At 41.3% G+C, this 11999-nt stretch overlaps 1 protein-coding gene across 1 annotated transcript; it reads right to left on the bottom strand.

Annotated features, from left to right (window-relative positions):
* Positions 1-1851: 1851 nt before the first annotated feature.
* Positions 1852-11307, bottom strand: LOC146433197 (cytochrome P450 2J4-like). Its single transcript, XM_085069253.1, has 9 exons — positions 11027-11307; positions 10105-10267; positions 8815-8964; positions 7562-7722; positions 6253-6429; positions 4628-4769; positions 4245-4432; positions 3675-3816; positions 1852-2579 (listed from the first exon to the last, which is right to left on the bottom strand). The coding sequence occupies exons 1-9, from the start codon at positions 11195-11197 to the stop codon at positions 2401-2403; spliced, it is 1473 nt and encodes a 490-aa protein (XP_084925379.1). The 5' UTR covers positions 11198-11307; the 3' UTR covers positions 1852-2400.
* Between the last annotated feature and the right edge of the window lie 692 nt (positions 11308-11999).

Genomic DNA, 11999 nt, shown 5'->3' with positions numbered 1-11999 from the left:
AGATCTTCCATTGGAGAGACAGCAAAAATTTCCTGTTCTTTCACCTCCTGTTTGTCCAAGAGTTTCTAGACTTCCTCAGAAGTACAGAAATAGCTTCCCCAAATGCATGTGCTGGTGCAACAGATAATTTCTTCTTTTCAAAATGTAATCCCATAGATGCCTGGTTCTCCCACTACACACTGTTGATTCACTGGGTCATACCATGAAGCATCCACAGGGACAGTTTAGCCTGGGCTTTCGAAACAAAACAGTTTCCCAAGCAACTTATCTGAACAGAAGTGAAAAATCTACTCTTGCTTTTAATCTCTGGATGGATGCAGAATCTACAAACTTTTACACAAAGCTGTCTTTGTCTTCAGTGTCTGCTTTTTCTTTTTTTTCCAGGGTAAATAGCTTCCCTGGAGTTTGGCACATAGCCTGCTTATGGCTGTGGCACTAACATTGCTACCCAGGAGAGCCCCACCATGAAAGAGAAAGAAAACCATAAGAAAAAAATTAGCAGAGGATCTGGGTGGGAGACAACTTGCCAGTGCTTTCCTGAACTCAGCTCTGTAATTTGCCAGAGCTGAGCACCATATAATGTTAGGCAGCTCTCTCATATCCATCAACATTAAATATTTTAGTCTTTCTGGATTCACACACTCCTGCTATCCTGCAAATATGAAACAAAGCAGCTCTTCTGCAGTTCTGTGACATGAACTCACTTTTCCCCGAAGGAATCACAGTGGTTCAAAAAGCAATACACCCAGTTGCACATCTTTCCCTGGAGTAGACACCTGCAACCTGATTTCAAATCCTTCTAAACCATATTATTAAGGATGACAGTTCTCCCTTACCTCAGAGGCCCGGGGCTGTGGCTGACACTAGTTATAAAATAAAAATAAAGATGGGGTGGAGGGTTAATCACAGCAATTAAAAGAATTACACCACTGCAGCCATCAGCAGCAGGGTGTGCACCTTTGAGCCTGGCAGCTCTTCGATGGCATAAGGCAGACTCGTGCCATGGGACTGGAACCTGTGGGCAGCCCAGTGATGACAGGAGTCAGGGGCTGGGCTCAGCCCTCCCTCGTTCTCTCTCTCCATGTGCTGAGGGGATCAGAGGGGACACAGCTGTGGTTTTGCTGCCAGGCTGCTGCCCAGAGGATTCGCTGCCACTGCAGAGTTCTGTCCTTCACTGCTTCTCTTTACTGCAGGTGTGCCTCTGCTTGCAAGAGCAGTCATTGAACTGGGACCTTTTCAACAGCCAGCCTCACTGGGAGGGACCCTCACCATCTGCTTGGGGCAGCCCGGGACCCTGACCTGCTCCCTCTCTCCAGAGGGAGAGAGAACCTCCAGGCTGCTTGCAGGAGCCCAGCTGCCATTGCCATCCCCAGGAGCTCACATGGGAGATGTGAGAGCCAGGGGAAAACCTGAAACAACCCACTCCCTCCACCTTCTCTCTGCTCCTGGGGCCGCCCAGTTCCCACTGTTTTCTGCCTGAAAGCCCTGTAATTTCGAAGTTGTTATAATTTGGAGAGAAGGGGGTCATACTCTCTATTCCAGGAAGGTTCCTGCCTTCCTTGGCAGACCTGTCTTTTAAACCAAGATACAGGGTTATTGGTGAGGAGCAGGAGTAGGAATTTAGGGTAGAAGAGAAGCTGAGCAGAAGTGTAGAGGCCCTGGAACATTCTTTGATATGCTGTGTGGAGTAACAGGCTGGATTATTTGTTACAGTTATTGCTTTGTGAAAGCCCTTGTTGCCCTAATTTCCCTTCAAGCCCTTCAAGCCAGCCAGTGCTGGGTTGTGCTGGCACAGGCCACTGCCAGAGCTACAAGGCATGCCCGGATCTGGTCAGTTCTCACTTCTTCATAGTAACATTCTCCTCCATTTTAAATTCAGGAACTTCAGATGTACCACAACGATTTAATTATAAATACTTTATATTCCAACATAAAAGCACTTTGGGTCTTCAATACAACTTTGATGCTAAGTTTACAGTAGTGTTTAAAGGCAGCTCTACTCAACTCCAACATTTGAATCCTTTCCAAAAGTGATTTACATACAAGAATTCTCCAGCACTTCACTTTAACAAAGTCACAGCTGAACTTGGCTGTCACCGCCAGCTGTGTGCTCAAACTGTCTCCTCTTGAGTTGAATCAGTGCCAATGAGCAGCTACTTTAAGTAACAGATATTTTAGAATTCCTGCACCACATCATTATTTATGTCTTTTCTTTTACTAGGTCACCTCTAGTGTGCCCTCCATAGTTACTATGCTCTTCTCTCCATAATCTGGAGCCTTAAAGAACAAATATATGAGGTTTTCCAAGCTCCCTGCTGGCCAGAAGGAGGTTTATACACTTGAGAGGAAATTTATGGAGATAAAGGTGACTGTCTCATACTGCTCTGTGGCTACTGCAGCCTAGCGTGGAATGGCACAAATCCTGTAGGGGTGTGGCTGCAGTGTGCCCCCAAAAATGGGCTCAGTGTTGATCTCTGTCACTCCCTCAGGGAGCTGGAAGGTGAATGCCCGCAACAGGTTGGCAAAGAAAATAAAGAGCTCCGTCCTTGCCAAGTGCTCCCCCAAACACACCCGGTGCCCTGCAGAGGAGAGAGGGGAAGGACAGTGAGTATCTAATAATTTTTCAGTTTCATAATCAATCACTTAGTTCAGTCCTGTTGTAAGCAAAGGTGGGTTTTGTTTTGTTCAAGGACAGGATCGTGAAAGCCACAGAACTAAAACTATGTGAATTCCTTCTCAAAAAGATCCCATGCAATGTCCTAGGTTAGGAGACACAAAAATGAAAATTTCAGTGAAAATCCATGAGGCGTCAACATAATTTCTTTCTTGACTCAACAGAAAATTATTTTGCTTTTAAAGAAGATGTTGAACTTCAGGACCATACACAAAAAATCTGACAGCTGTTTGTACATGCTTTAGTGAGTAAACATTAGCAGAAAAAAATTACTTAGTAATGGCATTTGAAGTTGAACAGAGGCTTGGTCACTTTATAGGCAAAGCACGAGACCTACTGTTCATTTCCCAGGATTTCCATTCCTTGGCACCAATGGTGTGAGCAGAAAAGGTGGATATTAAGTTCACATTTCCGGATTAGCAGACAAATAAAAGGAAAGAAAAAGGCACTTGAATTAAGAAACCACTTCTGAATGGACATTTAAGTGACTATCAACAGACAAGCTAAAACAAAACCAGGAACTTTACTGCTACACATGATTACTGTTTGTGTATTGTTATCTTGTTTCCTTCTTTTGCAACTGTATTTTCAGTTCTGTAAGTAAACTTAATCCTTTGTTCATAAGGACGCCTTCTGCTTTTCTTTCAGCTTATTTGTTTAAAAGAGATTGCAATTAACTCCAGTACACACAGGACAAATTACATCTCAGGAAAATAGCTAAGTGTAAAGAATACTACAGACAAAACCTGTGTATGATTGCAGCATGCAGCCAGCCCAAGAGGTTCAGGAGTTTGAGTGGAATTCCCACCAGAGTGTCCTAAGAACATTTTGGGGTGTGACAGCACAGAAGCCTCTCCCTTAGCAGAAACAAGCCAGGAATATTCTTTAAAAGCTGCAAGCAGCAGAGGTAGAAGATGTTATCTGAAGAAATACCATAATCTCATTTTTCTGTATTCATCATCTCATCTGTTGGGTCAGCTCAAGCTGTTAGTGCATTTACCTGCCGAGAATGGTAAGAAAGCTTCTCGAGGTATAAAGTTTCCTTCTTTATCCAGAAAATGGCCAGGGTTGAACTGTCGAGGTGTCTCCCACTGCTCAGGGTCATACAGAACAGATGCTATATTTGGTATAACAATGGTGCCCTGCAAAGAAGAAACTGTTGATTCAGTTCCACCCACTAGTGCCTGTCACCCATCAGTTTATGCCTGATGGATAAAACTGTTGCTTGTTGGCATTTGGGCAAGTGCCAAGCTGGGCAGGGATGTCTCAGCCAGTGCTTTGGCAATCCAGTTTCTCCTCTCAGTCCATCCCCTGCCAAGCAGAGCTGGTCTCTGCAGTTGTGATGATGGGCAGGAGGTTGAGGCTTCCCTGGCAGAGGCTTTATCAGCTGTGTGAGCAACTACATGCTAAGTAAAAGACTTCTTTCGTTCCTGGAGCCACAAATAGTAACACTTCCCCAGGCACCACATTCCTGGGTTTAATGGAGAGTAGTTTATATATGGAAAATGGGTTACAAAACTGAAATGTCTCTCTGCTGAAGAAGGAACAGAAGCTGAAAATGTGTCTGTACCTTTTTGACAGGGAATCCCAGCAGTGTTGTGTTCCTCACACACAATCTGGGGACGCCAACAAAGACAATGTTGCTGAAGCGCTGAATCTCATGAACCACAGCATTTGTGTAGGGCAGTTTTCTCCGATCTTCATAGCAAATTAACTGGGAAGGACCCAGAACAGCATCCAGCTCCTTCTGCACTTTTTCTGTGGAGAAATATTCACCGCTTCAGAGGAGAAAAATGCATAAGATACTTTAACTTGACATTTTTCTTAGAGCAACAGAAAAATGTATTATTTCAACATACTACATTAAGTTTATACCCTGTGATTTAATATTATTTAATGCCTGAGTTTGGTATAGGATAATAAAAATAAACAGGAAAACCCCACTACTCTCACCTTGGACGTCTGGATTCACTACCATGTAGAGCAGTCCCCAGTACAATGTAGTGCTTGAGGTCTCTGATCCACCGAGGAAAAGATCATTTATGACATGTACCAAATTCTCTTCATCATACTTGGGCTTGGCCCCCTCTTTAGACTGTAGATAGTGATAAAAAGTTGAAGTTAAAGCATAAAAATTAGGTCATCCTGTATGCCCTCGGAGTCCTGTGAGAGTTCCACAGCGGGCATGTGCACAAAGAATAGTCAAAGTCACAGTTTTTGATAAGAACTAAGCATTTAGCAGTTTCCCAAATAGGCATGGTAAGTCTGCATTGCTGTCTTTCATGAGATGGATTATTCTTTCATTAAAAAAGGCAATTCTGTGCCTGATGATTTAATCACAAAAACTTCAAAGCACACTACAAGATTGCAGTTAACCTAGAGTGTACTTATAAGCAAGTGCCCTACAACATGTCACTCCTTGGCCTTGGTACCTAATGGTGCTAGCAAATATCAAAGGATAACTCATCTGAATAAAAGGATTTCAACAGAACATTTTGAGAGTAATTTCTTTTCTCAGTTCAGGAAAAATGTTAACTGATGGGAGAGAGGTACCCAAGTATTTCCTTCTGAATAATAAGGGAGTAAAATAAAAATACTACTTGAGAAAATACATTAGGCAAAAACACTTTCAATAAACAGATGGCAATAAATTGCATCCCTGAAACCAGCATTTTTGCCTCTAAAATACTTATTTTAGTAAATCTTGTCATATTCACTCAGGTATTAAGTGTAAGATGAAATATCAGCTCCTTTCAGAGCCCATAAGCCAACACTGTGAGGAGACAGCAGCCTGACTAGCTGAAAGCTTATCACCAGAGGTAGAAGCTACATAAACTTCATCTACCCTAGAAAAGAGATGCTTCTTTTAGCTCCTGAAAAGTTTGAAGCAGAAACCCTAGTGCTTTTAGCAGAGCTTCTATGGCTCAGAGTCACTTCCTACTCTGGAAAATAGCAGCCTTGGCAGGGAGGATGATTAATGCTGATTATGGCATTGTTTGTGAACTTGTTTTCTAGGCTTGAATGTAGGTGCCAAGCCAGCCATGCCTCAAACTGTGGGGAAATTAGAGGTAACATAGGGATAATGATTCCCTGCCAGGGAGGAGCCAGACAGTTATGTGGCACAAGGACAGCCAGTGTTGGATCACACAATGGATCCCAAAGAAGCATGTCCACTATATCAGGGCAATGACTTGTGCATGTGTATTCAATCCCACTGTAAACATGAGGTGTCTTGCTGTAGAAGATGAGCTGGTCTACCAAAGTTACGTAACCTACAGGAATAAACTGTCTCATATTTTTTGTAGGATCAAAGTATACTCATGTATACTTATGGAAAACAGATGAGAGCTCATGGGCTCACCCCCTATCATACTTCATGGTAATTCATTAATGTAACCAAAATACAAAACTGGATGCCTTTCTGAGAGACATGAGTTAGTAAGTCCCAAGATATTGTGTTCATGTTAAGAAGCTTATGAAATGTAAGAAACTATGATGGAAGGGTCATGCTAGGTGATTTAATGGTCTGTATGGCCTTACACTTCTTAACAGTGTGAACAGCCAGAATGAACACTTACTTTCTCAATCTCAGCCAGGTAGAAGTCAATGAAATCCTGTGGTTCAGCTGGTATCCCTCTCTCTACATGTCTTCTGATCTCCTTCCTTGCAAAAGAACTCAGGACATCATAGCAAGCCAAGGTTGTCTTATGAGGCCCAGGGAGGTGACACACCAGCCAGGGCAGGATTTCATACATCTGCAGGAGTGACATACACAAGGTACTGTGAATCCTCTGCCACTGACAAAACTGCTTTTACACACACCAAAAGGCTGAATTGTCCTGTCCAGAAAGGTTGATAGTGGAGTAAACAAATTAGCATTGCTTTGAGCAGATTTTTGTTATCATGTGGGAAAACTTAAATTGATTCCTGGAATGTTTCATAATTTCATTTTGTACTATTACTATTTGTTCCATTCTCGTAACTCCAATCCACGGGGCATAGAAGCTCTTGCAGCAGGATACCCTAAACTCCTCTGTATGTTAAGGTCTCCTGGCTTTGATCATTCACAGATTTAACCTACTTTTGGATTTTTAACTACGGGAAAGTTATATAGTGCTACTCTCATGTGATAGATTTGTTGAAAAGCCTTACTGCCACATCAGCATTTTAGTTTGCCTTGTCTCATAAAACTCAAATGTCAATGAAATTTGCTATGCCATCTATATTTCTCGTTACACAGCTTGTCCCTATTTAAGGGTCTAAACCACAAAGTCTAATTGACAGGGAAAACTTCAAGTGCACTTCAAGGTTCTTCAAGTGCAAGGTTGGTCTATTGTGGGAAGGAGCTACAAAAAATCTCTCACAGAACTTAAATTGTGAGACCGTCAGAGAACATATGTATTGTTTTTGCAATGTGTGAATGGTGAGCTATAATAAGGTAAGGGAAATATTCATAATGAGTATTTTATTACTTGTGAGGGAGGGGAAAAAAAGAAAATTTTTAGCATACAATTTGCATAGTAATAAAAAGCAGAAGAATGAATTAAATTATACCCATTTTTGGAGGAGAGAAGCAAATAGAGGTGGGAGGAGCAGCACTGCAGAGTTCATTTTTATTACAAACTCCAGTCTCAAATTAAATTTAGAGGTTTCTGTTAATAGTCTCGGAAATACCAAAGGACTTAAAGTCCTTAAGCTTACAAAAAACCAGAAGAGTTCTTAAAAATGGCCTCAAAACCTAGGAAGCAGTAATAAGGTCCCCAAGGACACCTCTTAGCTCCCAGCCTGCATTTGCCTGTTGCTCTGTATTTAGTGAAGACCTATTTTTGTATCTGCTCTTTCATTTTCTACCTATTTCAGAAAAAAGCCAGTGTATGAGTTACTCACCTGATGAACAAAGCTGCCTGCAAACCTGAATATTTTCTCCGTAGCATGGATCAGTTCATGGAAGGTTTTGTCCTCATCAGAGAAGTGATATCCAAAAACCACAGCACAAATTACATTTGAAATAGAATGGAAAAGAGGGAAAGAAGGATCCACAGGTCTTCCTGCAAACACAGTAACTGGTATTCACTCTCAGTGTTTTCTTCAGGAGATCCTTATACAGATAGGACAAGATGTTACTAAAGATTACAAAAGATGTTCTCTTTATCCAGATGGAGCATGAATGAGAACAGAGATGGGGCACTAATACAAATTAATAAAAGTAAAACATAGTCTTAGAACAAAGGACACTGTCAAACTGTTTCTTCATAGCTCTAAAACAATTTCACAGCCCTTCCAGTGAAATAATGTTGTACAACTAAGATCTGTTCTAGGGCATCACATCAAATCTGCTGTACTCAGCTGTGAGGAGGAAGACAAATGAGAATGTGAGAAGGAAGTAGTGCCATTGGAGATGAACTAAGGGAAGTCAGTGACAGACATGTTCAAAAATATAAAAAACTAATTACAAGGAAAGACTGAAGGATTATGGGAAAGTTTAAGATGAAAGTTTAAGATGGACAGGGACTGCAAAGTAAACCTAATGAAACTATTACAGTCTCAGCTGTGAGCAGTAGATCATATCTCTGTCTGATGTTTTTTTCTGAAGTTATGAGACAGATATCCATAAAAAGTGATTTGGATAGAAATGATCCTGTCTTGGACTTTAGGATTAATCTGATAATCCACTGAAGTTCCCTCCCACCTCCTACTTTCTTTGTTTCTCTTGCCAATAGTTGCTTAGCCAATACTTAATAAGCCAGACAGACACTAAAATATCCAGGGTACCCAATGTCATTGAAATTTAGGGAATTACTAAGCTCTGCAATATTCTTCAGTTACCCATGGTAGGCAGCCTGAGAATGGTTTTTCTGTGCAGTTCATTGGCTTCATGTCATTGTACTGAAATATCAGAGACAAGTAATCAGCCCATGGAGAAAGAATTTCAGAAGTTCCCAGTGTCACTGAGTGTATAAACGGCTCTATAAGAAAGAAAATCTTGTGATTCTATTCTCTGTCTGCTCTTGGGCTCTGGTAAGTTTGGATACACCACCGTGGATCTACCCTGACTCTAGCAGGGGTAGGTAAGTTTGCATACTGAAGACATGGATCCATATCCAGACTGAAAAGTGCCTGATTTCTTAGCAGGTAGATACCTTTTAGGTTCACAAAAAACTCCACCAGGTGAGAGGCCTCCTCTTGCACTCGATGCTCCAGGCCCTTTTTCCCCATTCCCAAATTGCGTAGAGTCATTATTCCAAAGCGTCTCTGCTGCTTCCAGGAGCGACCACTTGCCAGTATAATACCTGAGGGTGTTCCCTGGCATGTTAATATTTGCCACAGACATGAACAATTCATGTAAATATATATTGTAAAATACATGGAGTAAATCAGAGAATACACTGTAATACAAGTATCTTTAGGTGAAATTATTGGTAACCAAAAAATCATAGCCAAACATACCCAAACTATAACTTGTCCACAAGTTCTTAATATTGAATGTAGTTAATCACTGAAAAGAGCAACCTAAGGATTTTCTGACTGCTCCATTTCTTGATGTCTTAAAAAAACCCAGAAACACCTTAAGATGCCTTCTTAGGAGAAGGCTTTAGCCATCCTCAAGTGATCACGCTCAAGACAGGAATAACTGGATGAATTTCCACAGAGTTGAGTACAGGGCAGGGTGTGTTTGTGGAGATATAGATCAATTAATGTGATGGTTGTAGGCTGAGGTGATGAAGGTGAAGGGTAATTGACGTTTGGGCTCTGTTTCTCCCCTGGAAGAGAGAACACTCCATTAATTGTTAGATTGCACTGGTGGTCACATGGAGAGCCCTGAACTGCTGCTGTGAAACTGAGGCTTCACCCAGATTTAAACCATCTGTGTCTGCTTTGGTCTAGCAAACCAGGGAAAAGAAAAGACTGCAACTGCAACTGCTGAAATACACTAAGAACTGGGATTTCCTGTGTTGGAGGCACTCTCACAATCAAAGGGTATGCACAAAATGCTTAGGAGTGTCTGCAAATACAGCAATGAGAGCTCTGGAGATTTTATAGGTCTCTTGCTCATGGTGGAAAATGTTTGGCAACCATAGTGTGTACAGTTACCAAACAAGCATTGCATCCATGTGATGTGCAGCAAAATCGTGTACCACAATGGATTAATCTGTGATAAAGGGCAAGATTGCTGGGTTCTGAGCTGGATCAGACACATATATCTTGAATACAGAAAAAAGGTCACCTAGAAACAACCTGGGGTGTTTCCCAGGCTGGGGAAAACTCGCTACAAAAGGCACCATGGCAAATAGTAAGATATTCTCAAGAGCTGATGCAGGACTTGCAGTATCTGATGGAAGGTAATTCTGAATGGGAGAGCAGAGTTTAACAAGGCAGAGTAGTTTTCAAGTCAACGTTCCTGTGCACTATTTATGGCAGGAAAATCTCACCCTTTCCTTTGGCCAGTGCTCTGAAGAAAGGTGACACCAGCCTCCCAGAAACATCTTCAGGGTGTGTGGTCATGCCATCCTTCACTGCTTGAAATCCATTCAGTATAATCACTGGGATCCACCCGAACCACAGGGTGTACATGTTACCATGAGTTTTTGCCAGCTGTAAGTGGAAAAGATGCCAGAAAAAGAGATGAAGCCTTGTATATAAATCTTGAGCAGACACTGCACCTGCTATTCACCAGCCCAGTGGACAGCTTTGTGCTGAAAACATCGTCCCCATGCATATGATTATAGCTAGAAGCAGGAAGAAGCTGTTGTTTTGCTGAGAACAAGGCTTTCAGCAGCCGATTTTATTTGCCCCAGGGGGAAGTGGTTTTGTTTTCAAAGCTCATTCTACAGAAGCTCTGCAGCAAAAGAAAGAAAACTTTGTACTTTACATTGCATCACATCCAACCCCAACATTTGCACCTTGGTAATTGAACAGACACACTCTGCCCTTCCTGTACTACAAGAATAAATACACATGCACCATATTACCCACTTGGTGATCAAATTAGGCAATACCAGTGAGAATTTTAAAAAGTATTGCATAGGAATAGCAGGTACAGCTATCACTATAGTGGACACCGCTTCACACTTAACAGTGCAGAAGCTTCTTTTAGATTATTGGTATTCTCCAAAAAGTCATAAACCCCATCCCCAATCAAGCCCATTTACTTGATTTTGAGGGCATTAAAGTTTCTCATGAAGATGACATATTCCACATAAAAAGGTGACCAGAATGTAGGAATCAAATTGATCTTTATATGTCCACATCTTGTCTTTAACTTTCACAGACTTAAAACCTTCACTTTACTTAATCACACTTTTATCAGTCATGGTTAGAAACAACAAATTAAGGGCATCTTAAAAGAAATACCTCCATCAGAAGATCCCGATGAAACTGAAAGTTCAAGTGCACCAAGTTTCCAAGCAATGGCAGAGGAGTTGGTCCAGGAGGGAATTGCTTGCGAGCTTTTCTCAGCCTGAAAAACTCAACAGTTAATAAAAAAATGATCAGGACTACGAAACCTTGAGTTACTGTCAGCATTTCTAAGCCAATTTATCAGCTGATTTGTAGCTGTGTCTATCAAAAAGGAGGTACTGGAACTAGGAAAAAGTAATCTTGCTTCTTGTTCCACCAGTTCTGTCTGCAGACTGTGTTCTACAAAGTCTCAGTTCCCTTCCCTCCCTCTGTCCCTCCCTCTTTATCACTGCCTGCCCTTTTCCTGCACCCCATCTATTTGCCACACTGAGATAGATCAAACTAATCCCCTATCAAAAGCACATCTATCTGCTTACAGCAAGCCTCAGCATGGAAACATGGAATTGCTTGTACTCAAGATATTTGTCCTGAAGCTTGTGTTAGGGAACTGCTGGTGTCTTTTGGGAGGTCTGGATTGGAGGGACACCAGGTGAGAGCCCTTGCTGACCACTGGATATGAGATGAGCGAAACTCAGTTTCCTTTGTCTCGGGAACTTTAAAAACATACTTAGTGATTCATTTTAGAATCACTGAATTCAGATTATGAGTGTTACATATAATTTAGACTACATAGTTACATAGAACATAGTTACAATAGTGTATAGTATATACTTAAAATAGGTTAGATTGGATATATAGTATATACTTAAAATAGGTTCCATTTTCCAGGTGTTTTAGTCACAGGCATTATTTAAATGTGGTTGTAAATGCAAATTTGCCTGCCAATACACACAGTTCACAAAGACAAAAACAAGTGTAGTTACAGACTGAAGATGCAATTAGAAGATTAGATTGCTACATGTGATTTCTGAAAAATTGGCCTTGAGTGTTCAGTCAAACTTTTTTCCCCAGCAAATGGAAAAATAAG

This window comes from Lichenostomus cassidix, chromosome 9, assembly GCF_008360975.1.
Source record: "Lichenostomus cassidix isolate B80296 chromosome 9, HeHo_3.0, whole genome shotgun sequence".
In the NCBI taxonomy this organism is placed as follows: domain Eukaryota; kingdom Metazoa; phylum Chordata; class Aves; order Passeriformes; family Meliphagidae; genus Lichenostomus; species Lichenostomus cassidix.
Note: the sequence above shows the minus strand (reverse complement) of the source record. Positions and strands in the feature narration are given on the sequence as shown.

Coding starts and splice junctions, on each gene's coding strand:
- LOC146433197 (XM_085069253.1), bottom strand. CDS start 11,197: ATGCTGACAGTAACTCAAGGTTTCGTAGTCCTGATCATTTTTTTATTA. Junction 7,723..8,814: donor GTTTTTTGTGAACCTAAAAG/GTATCTACCTGC, acceptor CTGTGTTTGCAG/GAAGACCTGTGGATCCTTCT. Junction 2,580..3,674: donor TTTCTTACCATTCTCGGCAG/GTAAATGCACTA, acceptor TCTCCTCTGCAG/GGCACCGGGTGTGTTTGGGG.